This window comes from Schistocerca nitens, chromosome 2 (assembly GCF_023898315.1).
Source record: "Schistocerca nitens isolate TAMUIC-IGC-003100 chromosome 2, iqSchNite1.1, whole genome shotgun sequence".
Classification (NCBI taxonomy): domain Eukaryota; kingdom Metazoa; phylum Arthropoda; class Insecta; order Orthoptera; family Acrididae; genus Schistocerca; species Schistocerca nitens.
This window is the reverse complement of record NC_064615.1, coordinates 142,110,192-142,136,004: the sequence shown is the minus strand read 5'-3', so window position 1 is coordinate 142,136,004 and position 25,813 is coordinate 142,110,192. Positions and strand designations below refer to the sequence as shown.

Below are 25,813 nucleotides of genomic sequence, written 5' to 3'. Positions count from 1 at the left end.
AGCCAAAAGAGAAGAAGGTTTCCTCTTTGAACATTTCTGAACAATTGAACGGAACACATCAATTTCGATAAGACGTGACTCAACATATTACCAGCGGGGCGCAGAAGGCCTCTGATCAATTACACAACAAAACTGAACAAAAAATAAAAAATATATAAAAATAAAAATAAAAGCAATAAAAATAAAAATAAAATTCAGAAAAAGGAAGATTTTGTTTTGTTCGTAAGGATAGCCCTAACCTTGATTTCCCATATTTTCCCTGGTATATAGGTAGCTCTCTGGAGTAGGTTTAGTCAGGAGCCAACGCCTGAAGTGGACCAGATTTTTTTGTTATAGGATGAAAAGTGGCGGTGGGACTTAGGTTTTTTTTTGGTTCCATTTTATTAAGGGACTTTCTAAAAAGTAAAGAAGGAAAAGAGAAAAGAGGAAAAAAAAGTTGATAGAGCACTTGCCCGCGAAAGGCAAAGTCCCGAGTTCGTGTCTCGGTCCGGCTCACAGTTTTAATCTACCAGGAAGTTTCGAAAGTAACCTTAATTATGCGGGATTCGATACGTTCAATTCTTCTGAGAGTCAACTGGCAGTATTTATTTTGGAAATGGAACACACGCAGATTCACTTTGTTTTATTTTCTGCACTCGTCTGGCGTCACAACCCATTATCAAGCACAGAGGCTCTGAGTTATGGTCCCTAAAATCGTTACAACGCACTGACATAAAACGTTTCCATAATTCTACAACGCGACGACCATTTTTGGAAAATGAAATGGGATGTCCCTGTTCCAACCTACTGCTGGCAAACTGAAATTTCCACTGCTATGTTACAGCATAATAAGAAAATTTACAGCTTTAATCCCCTACACTTGTCAAAGGTCTTCTGCCACTAGAGCTCCAGTGACCTCCGGTGCTAGATTTCAATGTTACTTTCACCCACGTTATTTCACTTTCAAAATCTACAATGACTAAAAGAGATATTTTTGCGTTATTTACAGAAAATAAATATGCCGTCACCATTGGCTCTGAGGTTGCTCGGGAATATTTTCTGAATATTTTCCTGTAAGGGATATTGAGTTCCTGTGGCTCCTTACAGAATGTTAGTGATTCGTTTGATTTCTTATTCCCATTTATCTTTATATCTCAACTGCAATGAAAATATCTACACAACAGTGCAAATGTCAACATCACGTGCTTTCGTCTTGTTTGAAAACAAATTGCTCCATTGGTGGTTTATGTACGTATGACATACAACCAGTCGCTTCTTGAGTCTGATTTCAATTATGGTACCATGAAGTGGTTTCCGAGCCACTATGGTCCCAACGTTAGATGGTGTTACAGGAACATCATTTTCTGAATCACCTGCAAGCAGATACTACGTTCACCGTACTGGCGGAAATAACCGAAATTTATGCATAACTCGATGAAATGTGTATTATATTTCATACTCTTGTTGATTATCTTACATACTGCCTCCCACTTGTTCATTTTATTTTTCAACTCTTTATTATAATCGTAACTTATGTTCACAATCACCATAGTTAAAATGTTTTTCGTACAAGTGTCTTACTATTAACTAAAATTTTACTTGCACAGTTTATTTGCTTCCGAAAGGCTCTTTCTTGGTACTCCTTAAATATTGTTTATTAGTGGCTGTATATTTACGACACTAAGCATATGATATTTCATAACTAACGCAAGGATGCAATACACTTATTTATGCTGACGCCCATGCTGATAACATTAGCAACAAAAGTGCAGTTCACTTTCTACAAAATCACAACGTACTTTATTTCAACGTAGTTGTGATTATCTTAAAATCAAGCGAGTAACGCGATCGTTCCCTCCACAAAGGAAGAGCTGATTCTTCCATCTTCGTCTAATTTAAGTAGTGATCCGTGTCGAACGAAAATTTTGGAAATTCGTGGTAGTGGTCTATGGGACCAAACTCCTGTGGTCATCGGTCCCTAGGCCGGCCGAAGTGGCCGTGCGGTTAAAGGCGCTGCAGTCTGGAACCGCAAGACCGCTACGGTCGCAGGTTCGAATCCTGCCACGGGCATGGATGTTTGTGATGTCCTTAGGTTAGTTAGGTTTAACTAGTTCTACGTTCTAGGGGACTAATGACCTCAGCAGTTGAGTCCCATAGTGCTCAGAGCCATTTGAATCAATCATCGGTCCCTAGGCTTACACACTAATTTAACTAACTTAAATGAACTTACGCTAAGGACAACACACACACCAATGTCCGAGGGAGGACTCGAACCTCCGACGGGGGTAACTGCGCGAATGTGTCGAATGATCTTGACATGGACAGAAGAGTAAATTTTCAGCTTACTGTGAAATGAGGTAATAAAAAGAAACACATGTCAAGGCCACAGAGGAATTAAAGACATTAGCTGCTATCGGACATTGATCTAAATCAATGGGGAGAGTTGAAATGTTGTTCTGGACCAGGACTGTAACAAGGACCTCCTGCTCACTACGCAGATACTGTGCTCACTACGCCACCGGGACAGAGTAGTCATCGCAACTGCACGGACTGACCTAGCACGCCTTCAGTTAGACCCAAATTCTAAACCTATCCACACACTACTTATGTACTGCCCCTTGCCCATTAATCTCATTCCTCGCGGCATTTCACCAATTCCTATCAGAGGATGCCTACAGGGCAGATGCACAGCAAGCTCGATTTCTTACAGGAATCGACGAAATGTCCCAAGTAATGAGGATAATGAGCAAGTGATACTACATAAGTGGTATGTTCATAAGTACACAATTTAGGTGTGATGGGACTCTGTGTCCAGATGGCGTAGAAGTCAGCGCATTTGCCTATTAAGCAGGAGACCCACGTTCGAATATCGGTCTGGCACAAATTTTCAGGAATTTCCTATTGATTTAAATCAAGCTCACTGACAGCTGTTGTCTTTAATTCCTCTTTGTCTTGATTCATAATGGCTGCATAATCAGAAATAGTGTCTGTTCTTCTGGACATGTTCGAAGGAACAGGCACCACATATAGAGACTGACAGCAGATGGTCGTCAGCAAATGGCACGCACCTGGTCGGAGACGAAGCAGCTGACGACGGTGGGCACGAGGAAGCCGGAGCACATGGACAGCAGGCTGATGATGGCCATCACAGTCCCTGCAACAAAAGCGTCTGACACATGGGACTTCCTGTGAAAAACTCACTGAAAGTATGTAAATACATTTATGTCAGTCGGTGTCCAATGAGTATACGGAGTACATACGACTAGTGATGGCACTCCAAGTTTTCAGACTCCTTACTAACAATCTACACTACTGGCCATTAAAATTGCTACAACAAGAAGAAATGCAGATGATAAACGGGCATTCATTGGACAAATATATTATACTAGAACTAACATGTGATTACATTTTCACGCAATTTGGGTGCATAGATCCTGAGAAATCAGTACCCAGAACAACCAGCTCTGGTCGTAATAACGGCCTTGATACGCCTGGGCATTGAGTCAAACAGAGCGTGAATGGCGTGTACAGGTACAGCTGCTCACACAGCTTCAACACGATACCACAGTTCATCAAGAGTAGTGACTGGCGTATTATGACGAGCCAGTTGCTCGGCCACCATTGACCAGACGTTTTCAATTGGTGAGAGATCTGGAGAATTTGCTCGCCAGGGCAGCAGTCGAACATTTTCTGTATCCATAAAGGCCCGTACAGGACCTGCAACGTGCGGTCGTGCATTATCCTGCTGAAATGTAGGGTTTCGCAGGGATCGAATGAAGGGTAGAGCCACAGGTCGTAACACATCTGAAATGTAACGTCCACGGTTCAAAGTGCCGTCAATGCGAATAAGAGGTGACCGAGACGTGTAACCAATGGCACTCCATATCATCACGCCACGCGATACGCCAGTATGGCAATGACGAATACACGCTTCCAATGTGCGTTCACCGCGATGACACCAAACACGGATGCGACCATCATGATGCTGTAAACAGAACCTGGATTCATCCGAAAAAATGACGTTTTGCCATTCGTGCACCCAGGTTGGTCCTCGAGTACACCATCGCAGGCGTTCCTGTCTGTAATGCAGCGTCAAGGGTAACCACAGCCATGGCCTCCGAGCTGATAGTCCATGCTGCTGCAAACGACGTCGAAATGTTCGTGCAGATGGTTGTTGTCTTGCAAACGTCCCCATCTGTTGACTCGGGGATCGAGACGTGGCTGCACGATCTGTTACAGCCATGCTGATAAGATGCCTGTCATCTCGATTGGTAGTGATACGAGGCCGTTGGGATCCAGCACGGCGTTCCATATTACCCTCCTGAACCCACCGATTCCATATTCTGCTAACAGTCATTGGATCTCGACTAACGCGAGCAGCAATGTCGTGATACGATAAATCGCAATCGCGATAGGCTACAATCCGACCTTTTCAAAGTCGGAAGCGTGACGATACGCATTTCTCCTCCTTAAACGAGGCATCACAACAACGTTTCACCAGGAAACGCCGATCAACTGCTGTTTTTGTATGAGGAATCGGTTGGAAACTTTTCTCATGCTAGCACGTTGTAGGTGTCGCCACCGGCGCCAACCTTGTGTGAATGCTCTGAAAAGCTAATCATTTGGATATCACAGCATCTTCTTCCTGTCGGTTAAATTTCGCGTCTGTAGCACGTCATCTTCGTGGTGTAGCAATTTTAATGGCAAGTAGTGTATAAGATACCAATCAACAATGTTAAAAAGCGGATGTAAGTCTTAGGAATCGATTTTGCTGACTACTTTCTCACGCTATTTTGCTGTCTACTTTCTCACGCTTTACTTACAACACGTCGCGAGTAGTGTCTTCGCTAGTACTAGGGTACCACTGTCACTCACCTCCCCCCACCCTACCTTTTCCCATTCCATTCACGAATAATGCATGGAAAGTCTCGTTCTGAACTCGAATACCTCTCTAATTTTATATTTGTGGTCCTTACGTGAGGACGCAAAGATATGATTGAGTCTTCTAGGAACGGTACAGTCTCAGAATTTTAAGAGTAAGCCACTTCGTGTATGTTCAACGCTTCTCTTTTAGCGTCTGCCACTAGAGTTGGATGAGCATCTCCGTGACGCTTTCGAGCTTATTATACTAACCTGTGACGAAACGTGTCGCTTTTCTTTGGATCCTCTCTATGTTCTGCATCAATCCTATCTGATAATGGCCCCACACTGTCGAGCATTAAGGAATCGAACTCAGATTTGTAACCCGCTTGCTTCGACGATGGACTGCTCTTCAGGAGGATACTTCCAAATTGGTCTGTTATAGTTCCCGGCAGGGATGGCGAGTGAGACAGTCGTCATAGACAGCGGTGTTGTCCTCTCTCTGGCCGAGGTGAGCGAACCCGCGCAGCCCGAAGAGCCTTCTTCCGCGGGAATTCGACTGGACGGAAACCAGCACAGCCACGACTGCGTTGGTGCGAGGGGCACTGGACTATTTCACACTGCGGACTTAGACGTGCCGGCGATGCGGCCGTAGAATGTTACTGGGTTCCCCTCGTGGCAATTACATACACACTGGCGACAAAAAATTAGTACACCGTTTTAGAGGTTTCAAATTCACTTAAGATTTATTGTTGCAATAGTGCATGTGGAGTACATGAAATGATTACATTTATAGATCAATAGAACAAGACGTGCTGAAGTACCACGTATCGACCCCTGCTGAAACACCCATATTAGTACGTGGTGTAACCTCCACTGGCGGCAATACAGGCGCTGACTCTGGCATCCAGTCGATCGTACAGGTGGCGAATACTGTCCTGGTGTATGCTATGGTAAGCTTGTTCGACCTGTTCACGTAGTTCTGTAAGAGTTGTTGGTTGACGAGTCACTTATCGTCCCTCCATGTCCCCCAAGTCCGGAGATCGTGCTGGGCATATACGTTGCTGCACTTCTTGCAGAGCACATTGAGTTCCATGGACATTGTGTATAGCATTTTCCTGTTGGAACAACACATGACCTTCCTCTTGCAAGAACGACAAAAGAACCGGTGTAACAACATTCCGCATGTACCGAGCGCTGGTTAGCGTCCTGTCCATAAATACTCAAGGTAAACTTGTAGCTTATCGCATGCCACACCATAACGCCTAGGGTGGAGCTAGTGTGGGTGGACGAACGCACCTCTACGAGACAGCGCTCACCAGGTCTACGTCGTAAGCGGAAACGACCATCGATTGCGTGCTGGGAGAATCTGCTTTCATTGCTGAAGACCATTCCATCCTGCAAGCGATCCTCTGACGGCATCAGTCGAACCGTGCGCGTCAGTGCTGTGGTGTGAGTGGAAGACGGGCTAGGGGTGTGCCTGCCCATAGTCCAGTTACTATTAACCGCTTCGCAACATTCGTGTTGACACGTCGGGGCTCACAAGTCCTCTTATGTGTGCTGCGGTAGCTGTAAGATCTGCCATTGCTGCCCTTACAACATGATGATCCTGGAGGCCGTTTATGCTACATGGACGTCCAGAAACTGATCTATGGAATTGAGAATGACCACTGATACCTGCATCGTTGCACAACCGACTCAGCACGTCCAACTTGTGTGGCAATTCTCCAAAAGCACTGTCCCACAACTCGGAAGGCACAATTTGACCCATTTCAAACTCGGTCAGGTGGCAGTAGGAAGCCAGAGAGGGTGTGCGTTGCGTGGTTGCCTGCTTACTTCACACGTTTTACACCACACTAAGCCTTCTGGCTGTGAGTAGTCCCTGTTAAAGGGTAAACACAGATGGCGCTCTGGTACCTGTGCCACTATCAGTGCATCTGCTGTTCCCCATGTGGCATACGTCGTCATCGGATCAAAATCTACATCGTTTTTCAATGTGTACTAATTCTTTTTTCCGCCAGTTTGTTTCGAGTCGATTGCTGTTGGATATAACTCTACTTAATTCCATTTTGTAACGTGTGTAATAAAGATAGTGCCCTAGCTGTTCTTATACGTAACCTTATTTTGCAGTAATGAAAGGAAAGCCCTCATGTTTAAGGCAGTCAGCTGATTATGAATTTTACATCTTGCAAAGATAAGTTTGATTTTCGAAATTATTTTTGTATCACAAAGTTCATTATTCTTAGAAAAAGTTTATTATTTTCTAAAGGTTACGTATTTCGATTTGTTTAACCATTGAAGTCTCAGTTTATTCGGCTCGAATAAATATTTTAACTACTTTTTGCAATGTTAAATATTTAATAAATCAGCTTTTAATTATTGTAACGTATGTTTCATACAATCAGTCCTTCTCTCTCACTCCCATTCTGCTCGGATTTACAATGAATCTCACGCTGATATAGCCTTTGTTACGATTAATTTTATGTGATCGGTACACTTTAAATCGCTCCACTCTTTACCAGTTGTGGTTAGCTGGCACTGAAACATTGTAAAGAGAAAGAGTTTTCATAGCGACTGATATGTGTTGAGATAAAACTCAGACTATTTCACGAAAAGAGCAAACCCGCTAGAATTTATTTAAATGAGCACTAACACAAAATGATACGATGTTCTTTGTTGATCCCCATTGCGCCTTTCGGATATTAAAGAGCTGAAGCATAAATGACAGTTCTACATGTTTCTTGACTTGAGTGTTAGAGAACGACACAAAGCATAGCAAATAGTAATTTTCTCCTGGCGATAAGGGTGGTGATGGCTATCGAAGCATCAAGAATGATAGTGGAAGTGGTGCGATTTTTAAATACTTTTTGCAGACATACTGTCGCAAAAGAGGTTTTTGTGTGGCGTATTTCACTGTAACATTGTTTCGACAAAATAAAACTAGAGCCACAATACGCATTTTCTTATTTACGCGCTATCTCGCAAGCGAAAGAAAGGCGTATCAGAAACGGGACAAAAAATGATTTGGTCTTGAATTGAGAACGAAATCAACTGCAATGCTGTACACGGAAACGTCTCGGCATTCGCTCGATGTTGTTTAGGGAGAGGCCACTTCTCGCATATACAATAATTCCAGAACCCCAGCAGCTGCACGATCTAACTTCGTTCACATTTGAGACATCCCTAAGAAAATGCCGTCTTTGCCTCACTGCCTTATATCCTTCTTGCTTAGTCTCTCATGAGTTATTTTGCTTCTAAAGTAGAAGAATGTGTAGTCCAACCACAGACGAGAGGTTTACCTGAACCTCATGCCGCCCCTTTTACCTCCCCCCCCCCTTCCCCCACCCCTTTACTACCCTCTTTTACGAGACCGTTGGCAGGATGAAGGTGACTGGTCTTCTGTCACCATACAGAGGTACAGTCAAATCTAACCTGTTAGGTTCACAACCTGACCTAGAAAATCAAAGTTCAAATTGCGTGCATCTCTCATTTAATAAATTCTTCAGTACGACGACCATTTATTTTTTTAAGATAAAGTCTTACAGTTTCTTGCTCTCAGCGAATTATTTCAGACTATTATCTGTTAATCACCTCACACATTACACTACGTTGTCTCACTAAAAACTCCACCTGAACAAGTATGTTGTACAGCGACGCCACTGGCCATTGTAGGGAAGAAACAAAGAAATATACTGCAAAATAGCAACTCATTTAATTTTTTAAAAGTTTTTTCATCATTTTCCTCTTCCCCCATGAACCATGGACCTTGCCGTTGGTGGAGAGGCTTGCGTGCCTCAGCGATACAGATGGCCGTACCGTAGGTGCAACCACAACGGAGGGGTATCTGTTGAGAGGCCAGACAAACATGTGGTTCCTGAAGAGGGGCAGCAGCCTTTTCAGTAGTTGCAGGGGCAACAGTCTGGATGATTGACTGATCTGGCCTTGCAACATTAACCAAAACGGCCTTGCTGTGCTGGTACTGCAAACGGCTCAAAGCAAGAGGAAACTACAGCCGTAATTTTTCCCGAGGACATGCAGCTTTACTGTATGATTAAATGACGATGGCGTCCTCTTGGGTAAAATATTCCGGAGGTAAAATAGTCCCCCATTCGGATCTCCGGGCGGGGACTACTCAAGAGGACGTCGTTATCAGGAGAAAGAAAACTGGCATTCTACGGATCGGAGCGTGGAATGTCAGATCCCTTAATCGGGCAGGTAGATTAGAAAATTTAAAAAGGGAAATGGATAGGTTAAAGTTAGATATAGTGGGAATTAGTGAAGTTCGGTGGCAGGAGGAACAAGACTTTTGGTCAGGTGATTACAGGGTTATAAATACAAAATCAAATAGGGTTAATGCAGGAGTAGGTTTAATAATGAATAAAAAAATAGGAGTGCGGGTTAGCTACTACAAACAGCATAGTGAACGCATTATTGTGGCCAAGATAGACGACACAAAGCCCATGCCTACTACAGTAGTACAAGTTTATATGCCAACTAGCTCTGCAGATGATGAAGAAATTGATGAAATGTATGACGAGATAAAAGAAATTATTCAGGTAGTGAAGGGAGACGAAAATTTAATAGTCATGGGTGACTGGAATTCGTCAGTAGGAAAAGGGAGAGAAGGAAACATAGTAGGTGAATATGGAGTGGGGGTAAGAAATGAAAGAGGAAGCCGCCTTGTAGAATTTTGCACAGAGCATAACTTAATCATAGCTAACACTTGGTTCAAGAATCATAAAAGAAGGTTGTATACCTGGAAGAATCCTGGAGATACTAATAGGTATCAGATAGATTATATAATGGTAAGACAGAGATTTAGGAACCAGGTTTTAAATTGTAAGACATTTCCAGGGGCAGATGTGGATTCTGACCACAATCTATTGGTTATGAACTGCAGATTGAAACTGAAGAAACTGCAAAAAGGTGGGAATTTAAGGAGATGGGACCTGGATAAACTGAAAGAACCAGAAGTTGTAGAGAGTTTCAGGGAGAGGATAAGGGAACAATTGACAGGAATGGGGGAAAGAAATACAGTAGAAGAAGAATGGGTAGCTCTGAGGGATGAAGTAGTGAAGGCAGCAGAGGATCAAGTAGGTAAAAAGACGAGGGCTAATAGAAATACTTGGGTAACAGAAGAAATATTGAATTTAATTGATGAAAGGAGAAAATATAAAAATGCAGTAAATGAAGCAGGCAAAAGGGAATACAAACGTCTCAAAAATGAGATCGACAGGAAGTGCAAAATGGCTAAGCAGGGATGGCTAGAGGACAAATGTAAGGATGTAGAGGCTTGTCTCACTAGGGGTAAGATAGATACTGCCTACTGGAAAATTAAAGAGACCTTTGGAGAGAAGAGAACCATTTGTATGAATATCAAGAGCTCAGATGGCAACCCAGTTCTAAGCAAAGAAGGGAAGGCAGAAAGGTGGAAGGAGTATATAGAGGGTTTATACAAGGGCGATGTAATTGAGGACAGTATTATGGAAATGGAAGAGGATGTAGATGAAGATGAAATGGGAGATAAGATACTGCGTGAAGACTTTCACAGAGCACTGAAAGACTTGAGTCGAAACAAGGCCCCGGGAGTAGACAACATTCCATTAGAACTACTGATGGCCTCGGGAGAGCCAGTCATGACAAAACTCTACCATCTGGTGAGCAAGATGTATGAGACAGGCGAAATACCCACAGACTTCAAGAAGAATATAATAATTCCAATACCAAAGAAAGCAGGTGTTGACAGATGTGAAAATTACCGAACTATCAGTTTAATAAGTCACAGCTGCAAAATACTAACGCGAATTCTTTACAGACGAATGGAAAAACTGGTAGAAGCGGACCTCGGGGAAGATCAGTTTGGATTCCGTAGAAATGTTGGAACACGTGAGGCAATACTAACCTTACGACTTATCTTAGAAGAAAGATTAAGAAAAGGCAAACCTACGTTTCTAGCATTTGTAGACTTAGAGAAAGCTTTTGACAACGTTAACTGGAATACTCTCTTTCAAATTCTGAAGGTGGCAGGGGTAAAATACAGGGAGCGAAAGGCTATTTACAATTTGTACAGAAACCAGATGGCAGTTATAAGAGTCGAGGGGCATGAAAGGGAAGCAGTGGTTGGGAAAGGAGTGAGACAGGGTTGTAGCCTCTCCCCGATGTTATTCAATCTGTATATTGAGCAAGCAGTAAAGGAAACAAAAGAAAAATTCGGAGTAGGTATTAAAATTCATGGAAAAGAAGTAAAAACCTTGAGGTTCGCCGATGACATTGTAATTCTGTCAGAGATAGCAAAGGACTTGGAAGAGCAGTTGAACGGAATGGACAGTGTCTTGAAAGGAGGATATAAGATGAACATCAACAAAAGCAAAACGAGGATAATGGAATGTAGTCAGATTAAATCGGGTGATGCTGAGGGGATTAGATAAGGAAATGAGACACTTAAAGCAGTAAAGGAGTTTTGCTATTTAGGGAGTAAAATAACTGATGATGGTCGAAGTAGAGAGGATATAAAATGTAGACTGGCAATGGCAAGGAAATCGTTTCTGAAGAAGAGAAATTTGTTAACATCGAGTATAGATTTAAGTGTCAGGAAGTCGTTTCTGAAAGTATTTGTATGGAGTGTAGCCATGTATGGAAGTGAAACATGGACGATAACCAGTTTGGACAAGAAGAGAATAGAAGCTTTCGAAATGTGGTGCTACAGAAGAATGCTGAAGATAAGGTGGGTAGATCACGTAACTAATGAGGAGGTATTGAATAGGATTGGAGAGAAGAGAAGTTTGTGGCACAACTTGACTAGAAGAAGGGATCGGTTGGTAGGACATGTTTTGAGGCATCAAGGGATCACAAATTTAGCATTGGAGGGCAGCGTGGAGGGTAAAAATCGTAGAGGGAGACCAAGAGATCAATACACTAAGCAGATTCAGAAGGATGTAGGTTGCAGTAGGTACTGGGAGATGAAGAAGCTTGCACAGGATAGAGTAGCATGGAGAGCTGCATCAAACCAGTCTCAGGACTGAAGACCACAACAACAACAACATCATTTTTCTACACTCAGATTTCGCCAACACAATTTTAATTACTTTGAATGTTGAAATTAGAATTCCATAATGGTTCTACTAAATTTTCAGGTACATAATTTTGTCATTGATAACAACATGGCCTCGCAAGGCGGTATAATTTACGAATGTTTACATAAAAGTATGGAAACTTATAACTGAAATTAATTTCTACACACATCATCTTATGATGGCACACACATCTTAGAAACATACTAATAAATGTTTTTCACACAAATCTGCGTATTTATACATCCACAACTGAGTGTTGAAATTTGACTAAACTGAATTAGAAAGGCGAAATCACATCCATAGATGAAATATGCGATACTTCGCGTCTCAAAAACGATAAATAAGTTGTTGGATACCAATAACTATAACACATCTACATCTACGTGATTAATATGCGATTCATAATTAAGTGTCTGGTAGCGGATTCATCGAACCATCTTCAAGCTATTTCCCTACCATTCCATTCTCGAACAGTGCACATGAAAAACGATCACTTAAATCTTTCCATGCGAGCTCTGATTTCTCTTATTTTATGCTGATCATCACCTCTTCTTATACAGAAGGGCGCCAACAAAATACGAGGGGCGTTCAGAAAGTAAGCTCCGATCGGTCGCGAAATGGAAACGACTATGAAAATCCGATAAAGCTTTGCACAGATATGTTGGGTAGTGTCTCTAGTATAACCCCAGTTAGCATCACGTCGCTCTTCTCATTTCTGAGCTCGCAGTGAGTGCGTAAAGATGTCTAGAAAATAGTGTCTGCCGCCAAGTACGAGGGCCTGGTGAGAAATTTCGCCTGAAGCTATGCAGCTAACATTACATAACTGTCGTGCTGTTTCTTCTTCAAGACAATTCTCAGCCGCATTCTGCAGGGGCAATGAAGATGCTCCTGCATCGTTTTCAAATGGAAATGTGAGATTACCCACAATACAGTCCGCAATTGTCTCCCCCTGAGTTTCATCTCTGGTCACATGAACCGCTGTCTTTGAAGACAACATTTTGACACAGACAACGAGGTGTAGGCCAGCGTGGAGAATTGGCGGAAAGCACTGGCGGCTGCCTTCTATGATGAGGCTGTTGAAAAGTTGGTACAACGCTATGACAAAAGTCTAAGTCAGAACGGCGACTACGTAGAGAAGTAGCTGAAATGTGTAGCTAATTGTTACAAGTAAAACATTTCTGATGTTCACTGTGGTTTCAATTTGGCAATCAATCGGAGCTTACTTTCTGAACAGGCCTCGTATGTTCACACTCTGAGGCGAAAGTTGATGACTGAAATTTCACACAAGATACCGTCGCATACGGAAAACTCCTTTGTTTTAATGATTGTCATCCCAATTTTTCGTATCACACCCATGGCACTCTCTCCCCTATTTCCTGATAATACAAAATGAGCTGCCCTTCTTTGGACTTATTCGATGTCCTCCTTCCCACACTGCATTGCAGTAATCCAGAAGAGGGCGGACAAGCGTAGTGTAAGCAATCTCATTAGCAGACCTGCTGCACTTTTTAAGTGTTCTGCTAATATATCGCGGTCTTTAATTTGCTTTCACCACAACATTATCTGCGTGATGGTTCAAGTTTTAATCATAACTGTAATCATCCCTAAGCAATTTTATTCATAACTGTAATCTCTAGGTGTTTTTGTTAAATTTACAGTCTTCAGATTTGTGTGATTTATCGTGTAACCGAAATTTAACGGATTTCTTTTACTAGTCATGTGGACGACTTCACACCTGTCATTATTTAGAGTCAAATGCCATTTTTCGTCCCATCCAGATATCTTGTCTAAATCGTTTTGCAATTAGTTTTGATCATGTGACGACTTTACAAACGGAAAATGACAGCATCATCTGCAAATAATCTAAGACGGCTGCTTAGATTGTCGTCTAAACCGTTTATTTAGATGAGTAACAGCACAGGACCCGTTATTACTTCTGTTTTACTCGATGACTACCGCCAGTTACTAGAACTGTGACCTTTCTGACAAGGAATCAAGAATCAAGTAGAACAACGAAGACCATAATCCATAGGCACGTAATTTGATTAAAAGTCGCTTGTGAAGAAAGATGTCAAAAGCCTTCTGGAAATATAAAAATATAAAATCAATTTGACATACCCCGCCGATAGGATTCATTACTTCGTGAGAATAAAGAGCTAGTTGTGCTTCGCAAGAACGATATTTTCTGAATCTGAGCTGACTATTTGTTACTAAATTGTTTTCTGCGAGATAATTCATAATGTTTGAGCCCAGTATGTTTTCCAGAAGCGTACCGCAAATCGATGTTAGCGATGTGGGTCTGTAATTCAGCGGATTACTCCTACTTCCTTTCTCGAATGTAGGTGTGCCTTCTGCGACTTTCCAGTCTTTAGATATGGATCTTTCGACGAGCAAGCCCTTTCATTTGATTGCAAAGTATTGTGTCAGCATACTCTGTAACGAGCCTTATTCGTATGCAGTCTGGACCGGCGGCCGTGTCTTTATTAAGAGACTAAAGCTGCTTCGCTACAACGAGGATATCTACTTCTAAGTTACTCATGTTTGCAGCTGTTCTGGTTCTAATTCTGGAATATTTACTTCGTCTTGTCTGGTGAAGGGATTTCGGAAAACCGTTTAGTAACTCTACTTTAGTGGTACTGTCATCATCACTGATATCGCCATTGTTATTGCTTACTGATGGTATTGAATGCGTCTTGCCGCTTGTGTTGTACATACGACCAGAATCTCTTTGAGTTTCCTTCCAGATTTTGAGACGGTTTCGTTGCGGAAAATATTAAAAGCATTTCGCATTGAAGTTAGCACTAAATTAAGAGCTTCTGCAAAACTGCGCCAATCTTTTAGATTTTGCGTTGATTTAAATTTAAGATGCTTTTTTCCTTGTTTCTGCAACAGTGTTGTGACCTGTTGTTACTTGGTATATATATCTCCCAATTGCTGCCGATGCTATTTCTTTGAATTTAATCCACATCTTGTGTCCGCTTACATAATGAGATTAGAAAGCGTCAAGCGAATTTTTATCCCCTTTTTTTAATAATTTTTTCTCTTGTCTGGATGTTACGGTATTCAGCCTCGCCACAACATCCTTGTGGTCACTAATCCCAACATTCATCATGTTGGTCCCTATTTCCTGAGGATTATTTGTTGCTAAGAGATAAAGTAAGTATTCGCAGCCATTCAGCCCTGAATGGGCTCCTGAACATATTGTTAAAATAATTTTCTGAGAACGCATTCAGTATGATTTCAGGCGACGTTTCACGCCTACCAATGCCTTTGAACCTTCATTTCCGCCAAAATATCCAGGATAGGTTGAAGTCACCACCAACTATAATTCCGTGAGCGGGATACCTATTTGAAATGAGACTCGAGCTTTTTTAACTGTTTTGTATCATCTCAGCCGGGGGATGGGTAAAAGGAATCGATTATTAACTTATTTCGATCGTCAAGTATAACCTCTACCTATACAAACTCACACGAACTATCTACTTCAATTTCCCTACAAGGTAAACCACTTCTGATAGCAATAAACACACACAATGATTAAAACTTGAACCATCACGCAGATAATGTTGTGGTGAAAGCAAATTAAAGACCGCGATATATTAGCAGAACACTTAAAAAGTGCAGCAGGTCTGCTAATGAGATTGCTTACACTACGCTTGTCCGCCCTCTTCTGGATTACTGCTATGCAGTGTGGGAAGGAGGACATCGAATAAGTCCAAAGAAGGGCAGCTCATTTTGTATTATCAGGAAATAGGGGAGAGAGTGCCATGGGTGTGATACGAAAAATTGGGGTGACAATAATTAAAACAAAGGAGTTTTCCGTTGTTGTTGTTGTTGTTGTGGTCTTCAGTCCTGAGACTGGTTTGATGCAGCTCTCCATGCTACTCTATCCTGTGCAAGCTTCTTCATCTCCCAGTACCTACTGCAACCTACATCCTTCTGAATCTGCTTAGTGTATTGATCTCTTGGTCTCCCTCTACGATTTTTACCCTCCACGCTGCCCTCCAATGCTAAATTTGTGATCCCTTGATGCCTCAAAACATGTCCTACCAACCGATCCCTTCTTTTACTCAAGTTGTGCCACAAACTTCTCTTCTCCCCAATCCTATTCAATACCTCCTCATTAGTTACGTGATCTACCCACCTTATCCTCAGCATTCTTCTGTAGCACCACATTTCGAAAGCTTCTATTCTCTTCTTGTCCAAACTAGTTATCGTCCATGTCTCACTTCCATACATGGCTACACTCCATACAAATACTTTCAGAAACGACTTCCTGACACCTAAATCTATACTCGATGTTAACAAATTTCTCTTCTTGAGAAACGCTTTCCTTGCCATTGCCAGTCTACATTTTATATCCTCTCTACTTCGACCATCATCGGTTATTTTACTCCCTAAATAGCAAAACTCCTTTACTGCTTTAAGTGTCTCATTTCCTAATCTAATCCCCTCAGCATCACCCGACTTAATTTGACTACATTCCATTATCCTCGTTTTGCTTTTGTTGATGTTCATCTTGTATCCTCCTTTCAAGACATTGTCCATTCCGTTCAACTACTCTTCCAAGTCCTTTGCTGTCTCTGACAGAATTACAATGTCATCGGCGAACCTCAAAGTTTTTACTTCTTCTCCATGAATTTTAATACCTACTCCGAACTTTTCTTTTGTTTCCTTTACTGCTTGCTCAATATACAGATTGAATAACATCGGGGAGAGGCTACAACCCTGTCTCACTCCTTTCCCAACCACTGCTTCCCTTTCATGCCCCTCGACTCTTATAACTGCCATCTGGTTTCTGTACAAATTGTAAATAGCCTTTCGCTCCCTGTATTTTACCCCTGCCACCTTCAGAATTTGAAAGAGAGTATTCCAGTCAACATTGTCAAAAGCTTTCTCTAAGTCTACAAATGCTAGAAACGTAGGTTTGCCTTTTCTTAATCTTTCTTCCAAGATAAGTCGTAAGGTCAGTATTGCCTCACGTGTTCCAACATTTCTACGGAATCCAAACTGATCTTCCCCGAGGTCCGCTTCTACCAGTTTTTCCATTCGTCTGTAAAGAATTCGCGTAAGTATTTTGCAGCTGTGACTTATTAAACTGATAGTTCGGTAATTTTCACATCTGTCAACACCTGCTTTCTTTGGGATTGGAATTATTACATTCTTCTTGAAGTCTGAGGGTATTTCACCTGTCTCATACATCGTGCTCACTAGATGGTAGAGTTTTGTCATGACTGGCTCTCCCGAGGCCATCAGTAGTTCTAGTGGAATGTTGTCTACTCCCGGGGCCTTGTTTCGACTCAGGTCTTTCAGTGCTCTGTCAAACTCTTCACGCAGTATCTTATCTCCCATTTCGTCTTCATCTACATCCTCTTCCATTTCCATAATATTGTCCTCGAGTACATCTCCCTTGTATAAACCCTCTATATACTCCTTCCACCTTTCTGCCTTCCCTTCTTTGCTTAGAACTGGGTTTCCATCTGAGCTCTTGATATTCATACAAGTGGTTCTCTTCTCTCCAAAGGTCTCTTTAATTTTCCTGTAGGCAGTATCTATCTTACCCCTAGTGAGACAAGCCTCTACATCCTTACATTTGTCCTCTAGCCATCCCTGCTTAGCCATTTTGCACTTCCTGTCGATTTCATTTTTGAGACGTTTGTATTCCTTTTTGCCTGCTTCATTTACTGCATTTTTATATTTTCTCCTTTCATCAATTAAATTCAATATTTCTTCTGTTACCCAAGGATTTCTATTAGCCCTCGTCTTTTTACCTACTTGATCGTCTGCTGCCTTCACCACTTCATCCCTCAGAGCTACCCATTCTTCTTCTACTGTATTTCTTTCCCCCATTCCTGTCAATTGTCCCCTTATGCTCTCCCTGAAACTCTCTACAACCTCTGGTTCTTTCAGTTTATCCAGGTCCCATCTCCTTAAATTCCCACCTTTTTGCAGTTTCTTCAGTTTCAATCTGCAGTTCATAACCAATAGATTGTGGTCAGAATCCACATCTGCCCCAGGAAATGTCTTACAATTTAAAACCTGGTTCCTAAATCTCTGTCTTACCATTATATAATCTATCTGAAACCTGTCAGTATCTCCTGGCTTCTTCCACGTATACAGCCTCCTTTCATGATTCTTGAACCAAGTGTTAGCTATGATTAAGTTATGCTCTGTGCAAAATTCTACAAGGCGGCTTCCTCTTTCATTCCTTCCCCCCAATCCATATTCACCTACTATGTTTCCTTCTCTCCCTTTTCCTACTGACGAATTCCAGTCACCCATGACTATTAAATTTTCGTCGCCCTTCACTACCTGAATAATTTCTTTTATCTCGTCATACATTTCATCTATTTCTTCATCATCTGCAGAGCTAGTTGGCATATAAACTTGTACTACTGTAGTAGGCATGGGCTTCGTGTCTATCTTGGCCACAATAATGCGTTCACTATGCTGTTTGTAGTAGCTAACCCGCACTCCTATTTTTTTATTCATTATTAAACCTACTCCTGCATTACCCCTATTTGATTTTGTATTTATAACCCTGTAATCACCTGACCAAAAGTCTTGTTCCTCCTGCCACCGAAATTCACTAATTCCCACTATATCTAACTTTAACCTATCCATTTCCCTTTTCAAATTTTCTAACCTACCTGCCCGATTAAGTGATCTGACATTCCACGCTCCGATCCGTAGAACGCCAGTTTTCTTTCTCCTGATAACGACGTCCTCTTGAGTAGTCCCCGCCCGGAGATCCGAATGGGGGACTATTTTACCTCCGGAATATTTTACCCAAGAGGACGCCATCATCATTTAATCATACAGTAGAGCTGCATGTCCTCGGGAAAAATTACGGCTGTAGTTTCCCCTTGCTTTCAGCCGTTCGCAGTACCAGCACAGCAAGGCCGTTTTGGTTAATGTTACAAGGCCAGATCAGTCAATCATCCAGACTGTTGCCCCTGCAACTACTGAAAAGGCTGCTGCCCCTCTTCAGGAACCACATGTTTGTCTGGCCTCTCAACAGATACCCCTCCGTTGTGGTTGCACCTACGGTACGGCCATCTGTATCGCTGAGGCACGCAAGCCTCCCCACCAACGGCAAGGTCCATGGTTCATGGGGGGGGAGTTTTCCGTATGCGACGGTATCTTGTGTGACACCACCAGCTCTTTTTAATATATCCTTTCTGAACACGGCAAGGTCCTTTGAAAAAATTTCGACCTTTCTTATTTCCGACCTTAGGCTGCTTTCCGTACCTATAACGATTTCATCTTCAGCGCTACGACAGTTTACAACTACAATAGTGGTTCTTGCTAGGTCTATCTTCCTGTGTTTGCCCTTCACCGTTTTACACTTCTCTCCTCTTCTTATAGTTTCTATTTGTCATACAATGTAGGCTTTCGCGGCCGGCGTTGTCTTCAGTTGAAACTTCCGGGCTGAGAGACCGTGAACGATGTATAAAATTTCCACCTGGCATTTCGTCTCCATCTGCGGGAGACATCTTCTGAGGTCGTCCGGCTACTGCCACTGAGGTTCCAGGTACTCTCGCAATTATAGAGCGCATAGACGGCACCACCATTCGTCACGTGATGCCGACGGTATGCCTATCTTTGGAAGGCGTCATCATTCTCGATTAAGAGTGATCGATTGTCATTCTGCTGGCGCAACGTCGACATCCATATTTTGTCGAACTTTAAAGAAAAGAGGAAGTTTTTAAAGTTGGACAAAATATGGATGTCGACGTTGCGCCAGCAGAATGACAATCGATTACTCTTAATCGAGAATGATGACACCTTCCAAAGATAGGCATACCGTCGGCATCACGTGACGAATGGTGGTGCCCTGTATGAGCTCTATAAATGTGTGGTGTGCGTACTGTAAGACCTTCGGTATACACACCATCAGATTATTTGACTTGTCGCTCTAACGAAGTAGGCGAGTGTCAGCAATATGTCTCGTGGTCTTATCGTGGCGCGTTTATCTTCTCCCATTAGGTCAGACGATAGAAATGCCATTTGCACGCTTAGAGTAGCAGATTGACGGTGACCAACTTTAAACAGAACTTGATTAATTTTCACACACATTTATTAAAATAATAACAAGCATAAAAATAACTTAACTTGGTTCTGGATGCTATTTACAATTGACAACCTGAAGTTCCTTTGGTCTTGGTACGTTAATCTTATTCTCACATATCTCTGATACTTGACAAAGTGTCTATACATTTCTCTTCATGGCTATGTACAGGAATATGGTAATCTTATTAGGCGCAGACTGAAACTTGACTATAGACTGGTACAGACAAATGCACACTATTGCAGACTAATGCAGACTGATGCAGACTGACTACTCGGGGGTCTGTACACTCGTTATAATACCTCGCGCGTTCATGTATCACTGCGCGAGTGTGATCCGCGAGGAGAAAAAGTCCTACGTTAGCAGCAATCTCATTGGCTGCATTACATATTAATACGCGGATCGGCGGAAGCAGAATTTGGTCCGTCTCTAAGACAGCGCCATCTCGTAGTGCGGAGACGGACGAGCGCTGCGCCTGCGCTGTTGTGCTTAGCGGGGCGCGCTCTATTGGGAAAGTTGTGTACGCGCTCACTACGCGGAACTGTGTACACGACAAAATGCGAGAGTACATGGAACCTCAGTGGCAGTAGCCGGGCGACCTCAGAAGATGTCTCCCGCAGATGGAGACGAAACGTAAGGTGGAAATTTTATACATCGACCACGGCCTCTCAGCCCGGAAGTTTCAACTGAAGATTTGTATTTGTCTCTATATTTTACTGTGCTAAGGTTGGTTAGATTTCTAGAGAACCTCACGCTGTCTGCAGAATGAGCGCCAATCAGCATTTTAGAGACTGGTCCCGTAACAGGCAAGAGAAGTGAGCTGACAGTTGCGCATAAGCAAGCTATCGCTTTTATTAATTTTTAAAACCACATCTCTCGTTCGTACACTATCTGCGCAATGAATGTTAGCTCTACCTTCAGTGAACAGCATCCGGCAGAATCAGGATCACGATAGCGTGCCGCTGCAGCGCACAGTTGGCGCGGCATAGCTGGCCTGGGCAGCCGTGCAGAGGAAGCAGAAGAGCTAATGTGATTACGAGAAGAAGAGTAAGAAGAGCGGCCGAGGACGGTGGTTGATTGCAGCTGCAGGTAGCCTGGGGAAATCCCGGCGCGCCTCGCCTCGCCTTATGAAATAACCAGGCAGGCGCTGCCCCGGCTCCACCCCGGTCCCTGGGGGCGGTAATTGGGCGCCAGCAGGCAGCCGCCTCCCTGGGGGGAGGGGGAGGGGGTACGCCGCTCATGACTCGCTGATTAGGCGCACCGGCTCAGTCAGTACACACCCTGCGCAGCGCCCGGCTGCCGTGTATCTGCCCGCCTGCGTACGGTCTCCATCTTCTGCGCGAGACACTGTACACTAATTTCATTTCGCTTTCATTCGCGCGCCCGAGGGCCACAAATTGAATCTTGTCGTTACACGTAACGCAATTCGATAAGCGAACTACCAGTACTTGAATCTAGTTAGCGTTTTTTTGTCGGAGCAAAACACTCGCGAGCAGAGGAATCGTGTAGCGGTTTACTTAGATCCTCAAGTACACGCATTGACTACTAACGACACTCAGAGCAAAGAACTTAAGGTCACACCATAATGAATGGCTTTTCTACTGCTTTTATTTTAAGACTGTGACTCGTCTTGAATTTATTCCTGTGGTGTAAGAAAATAATTGAGAAAACGAGTGCCATAAAGATTCAAGACGAAACAGATAAAAGATTCAAGTCAAAACGTGTGTATACAGGGTGAAAAGTATTTAAACCGACAAATTCTGGGAGGTTGTAGGGGACATCAAAACAAATATTTTTTCCTAATGTCATTTTTTCCTATGAGGTGTATTTAAACCGGTAGACGAAGATTTCTCTGGCGGCAAATTATTTAAACCAACAAAAACTTTTCCATTTCTTTATGACCAAGAGACAACACATTAACACAACCCAATTTCAGTTACAGTAGATTTTCAAAAATGCCTCTATTGACACGTAAACAATGGTCACACCGTCGGATCATGTTCTGTATGACACGGGTAAAAACCCCAGGAGTATCCTGTATTGTTCCTGCTGCTGCTACTATCCTGGCAACCAGATCCTCTTCTGATGCAACAGGAGTTACGTAAACAAGCTTGTTCATCTCTCCCCACACAAAAAAGTCCAGAGGGAACATATCTGGGGATCGAACATGGTAGAGGGCCACCTCTGCCAATCCACGTTTCTGGGAACCGTCGGTCCAGGAATCGACGCACACGACGACTGAAATGTGCCGGTGCCCCGTCATGTTGGAACCACATGCGTTGTCTTGTAGGGAACTTGACGTCCTGCAGCAATTCTGGCAATGCTCTGGCGAGAAAATTGTAATAGTGCCTGCCATTTAATGGCCTAGGTAGCAGATACGGCCCAATTAAACAGTCCCCAACAACACCGACCCACACATTAACGAAGAACCACACTTGATGAGCGCTAGTAACGGTGGCATGTGGGTTATCCTCACTCAAAAATGCGAATTGTGGATGGTGAAGACTTTATCACGCCCGAATGTTGCTTCATCGGTAAACAACACAGTGGATGGAAATGTAGGATGCATTTCACACTCTTCCAGGTACCACTGCGAAAACTGTGCTCTGGGTGGATAATCAACTGGTTCCAGGTTGTGGACACGCTGTAAGTGAAATGGACGTAACAACTGCTCTCAAAGGACTGTTCTTACATTCGTCTGATTCGTCGTCATGTTACGTGCAATTGCACCAGTGCTGATTGAAGGATCCCGCTCCACATGCAGCAAGACAGCTACCTCAAATTGCAGCTTTCTTACCGTGCGACGGCGCCCCTGTCCAGTTAATCTGCTAAATGACCCGATCTTATGCAGACGTTGGTACACAGCAGCAAAGGTCGTATGATGAGGGATACGGCGATTAGGATATTGTTGTTGATAAACCCGCTGTGCAGCTCGTCCGTTGTGGTGTGCTACGTAGTACGCACCAACCATATCAGTGTACTCGCTCCAGGTGTATCGCTCCATTAGTAAACAGAGACAACGCACTACTACATTGGTGGAGAGCAGTTGCCTACAACTGAATAGCGTAATACGCCCTCTAACAACTGAAGATCGTAATACGGCCTCCGCCGATTTAAGTAATCCTCATAGGAAAAAATGACACTAGGGAAAAACATTTGTTTTGATGTCCCCTACAACCTCCCAGAGTTTGTCGGTTGAAATACTTTTCACCCAGTATACATATGCCACACCGTTCGTGCACACATTAAAAATAAATTTTTATGGGACAGACCTCACGTATGAACACACGACAACACTGTTCGAAATCATGTATTCAGTCCCTCAGAAACGAAAAATGACAGAGAGAAGACCGAAATACTGAATTCGGTGTTCCGAAACTGTTTCACCGCGGAAGATTGTAACATGGTCCCTCATTTCAATCATTGTACGAACTTCTAAATGGCAGATGTTGAGATAACTGATAGTACAATAGAAAAACAGCTACAATCGCTCTGTCGTGGAAAAGCGTCATTACCGAGGGGGCAGGAAGATTTGGTTTAACGTCCCATCGACATCGATGTCATTAGAGAGGGACTGTGTCAAGGTTGAGGAAGAAAATCAGCTGTGCACGGATGCATCCCCGTACGTGCCAGGAGCGATTTAGGGAAATCATGGGAAACCTAAACCTGGATGGCTGAAAGAGGGATTAACCCTTCGTCCTCCCAAATGTGAGTCCAGTGTGCTAATGGATTGAAGACTTCCTTACAGAGAGAGCTCGACATGACACTCTTAACGGAAAAAATCGACAGATGTAAAGGTAAATACCGGGGCGCACAAAGGAAGTGTGATAGGGCTATTCCTGTATGAAATTTATAGAAATGATGTAGTAGAATGCGGAGGAAGCTTTTAAGGTTGTTTGTAGGTAATGCGGCTGTATATAAGAAGATAGTAATGCCAGAAGAGAGCAACGTTTTGCAAAGGATTGATGAGTTGTGGGTTGGCAGGAGATTGACATTGAATGTAAATAAATATAACATATTCTAATACATAAGAAAAGAAATCCATTCTTGTACAGCCACACTATTCATGACAAATTGCTGGAAACAGAAACCACCGTAAAATATTTAAAAGAAACTATCCAGATCGACCTCAATCGGAAAAAGCAAAATAGAAACAGAGAACGGTCCAATGACGTGAATTGCGACATAGAGCAGCCTAAGAGAGCAATGGCGTCGTGGTTAAGCAGAAAGGAAGTGGTTTTCGAATGGGAGCCGCAAACATTTGATGACATCTGAAATTTGCTTGAAAATGCTGTGAGACGACTCTGCCATTTGGACGTACTTTTAATAACTTTACTTACGTCTTGACCACACTTTTATTTTTCCAACAACCTTACGCGTTACGACTTCCCGTCGTTTTCAAAGGCTACAAAATACATCCCTTGAAAATGACGGAAAGTCGAAACGCGTAAGGTTGTTGGAAAAATAAAAATGTGATCAAGACACAAGAAAAGTTATTTGATTGCAAGGCGACAAGTCAACCGAATCCTCCACCAGAAAACACGTCAGGTGTGTCATACGTGGCATTAGTGACACTAAGTGTGTCGTATGATGCGACTCTCTTATCGACGCACCTAATTTCTGTGCCTAGTAAGTGAGCGAGATATGCCACCTTGCCCGAATTAGGTGATCGTATGAATGTGAATGTCGTCGCTCCCAAGGAAATGATGAAACCATAATAGCTTATCACACAAGCTACAAGAAATGAATGCAACAGTTTCACAAACACAAAGTTTCTCTGTGCAGTGTCAAAACGTACGTTTTTAACGTTTCTGAAGTTGTGTTCCCTTTTTGAAGTTTTGCCTCTTGTATTCCTTTGTTGTAACATAGTTCACACCCGTTTGTTTGTTGTTTTCATTTCTGTGAGGCGTCTACGTGGTATCTCGCCTACTTTCACAATTCATCACATTTACTTGCGACGGTAACGTATTCTTACCACATGACTCATTCTACAACCAATGCACAGAATGACAACGGCCAAGACTACAGAAAGAGAGCAGACATTTCAAGGACCGGACGGACAGCTCATAATGCTGTGAAAAAAATAAATTAAAATAAATTTACAGTCCAGCAGCGAGAACACTTAGCCGCCCGCGACTGTTAAGCTTCTCTTTATATTGCACTCGTTAAACGTGGACAGTTCATTGTTTCTACTTTGCTCTTTTTTTCATAGTTCAATACACTTTCTTTCTGTTTTCGTTCTTGATCTGTGTTCAGCTTCTTACGGGTTATCCGCTGGGCCATCTTACCACTAAATCTGAGGGGGTGTGATGGGGAGTTTCCCTTCTGGGATTCACAGAAAGAATCTTAAGGAAATGTGACTCTCCCCCCGAAGAGGCTCGATAGACCCTGGCCAGTTAGGCGTGATAGAAGAGATTGAGAAGATCCAACGAAGAGCGGGGCGCTTCGTTACAGGGTCGTTTAGTCTGCGCTAGAGCGTTAGAGAGACGCTACAAGGGAGGTGTTATGCATCGCGGAGAAATTTACTATTGAAATTTCGGTAGAGCGCTTTCCGGGAAAAGTCGGACAGCATATTGTAGGTCTCGCGAAACGATCACAACGAGAAATTAGAGCCAATACAGATGCTTGCCGACCATCATTCTTCCCACTCGCCATTCGCAAACGGAATAGGTAAAGGAGAATCAGTTAATGGTGCTAGAAGTACCCTAGGCCATGCATCGTCAGATGGCTTTAGAAGTGTGGTGTCACTGCCAGACACCACACTTGCTAGGTGGTAGCCTTTAAATCGGCCGCGGTCCGCTAGTATACGTCGGACCCGCGTGTCGCCACT

At 42.9% G+C, this 25,813-nt stretch overlaps 1 protein-coding gene across 1 annotated transcript in view; it reads right to left on the bottom strand.

Annotated features, from left to right (window-relative positions):
* Positions 1-25,813, bottom strand: part of LOC126234876 (sialin-like) — a 613,986-nt gene that overhangs the window by 29,921 nt on the left and 558,252 nt on the right. Inside the window, exon 11 of the mRNA XM_049943616.1 lies at positions 3,048-3,133. Within this exon, the coding sequence (XP_049799573.1) occupies positions 3,048-3,133 (86 nt within the window). The remainder of the gene's footprint in view (positions 1-3,047; positions 3,134-25,813) is intronic.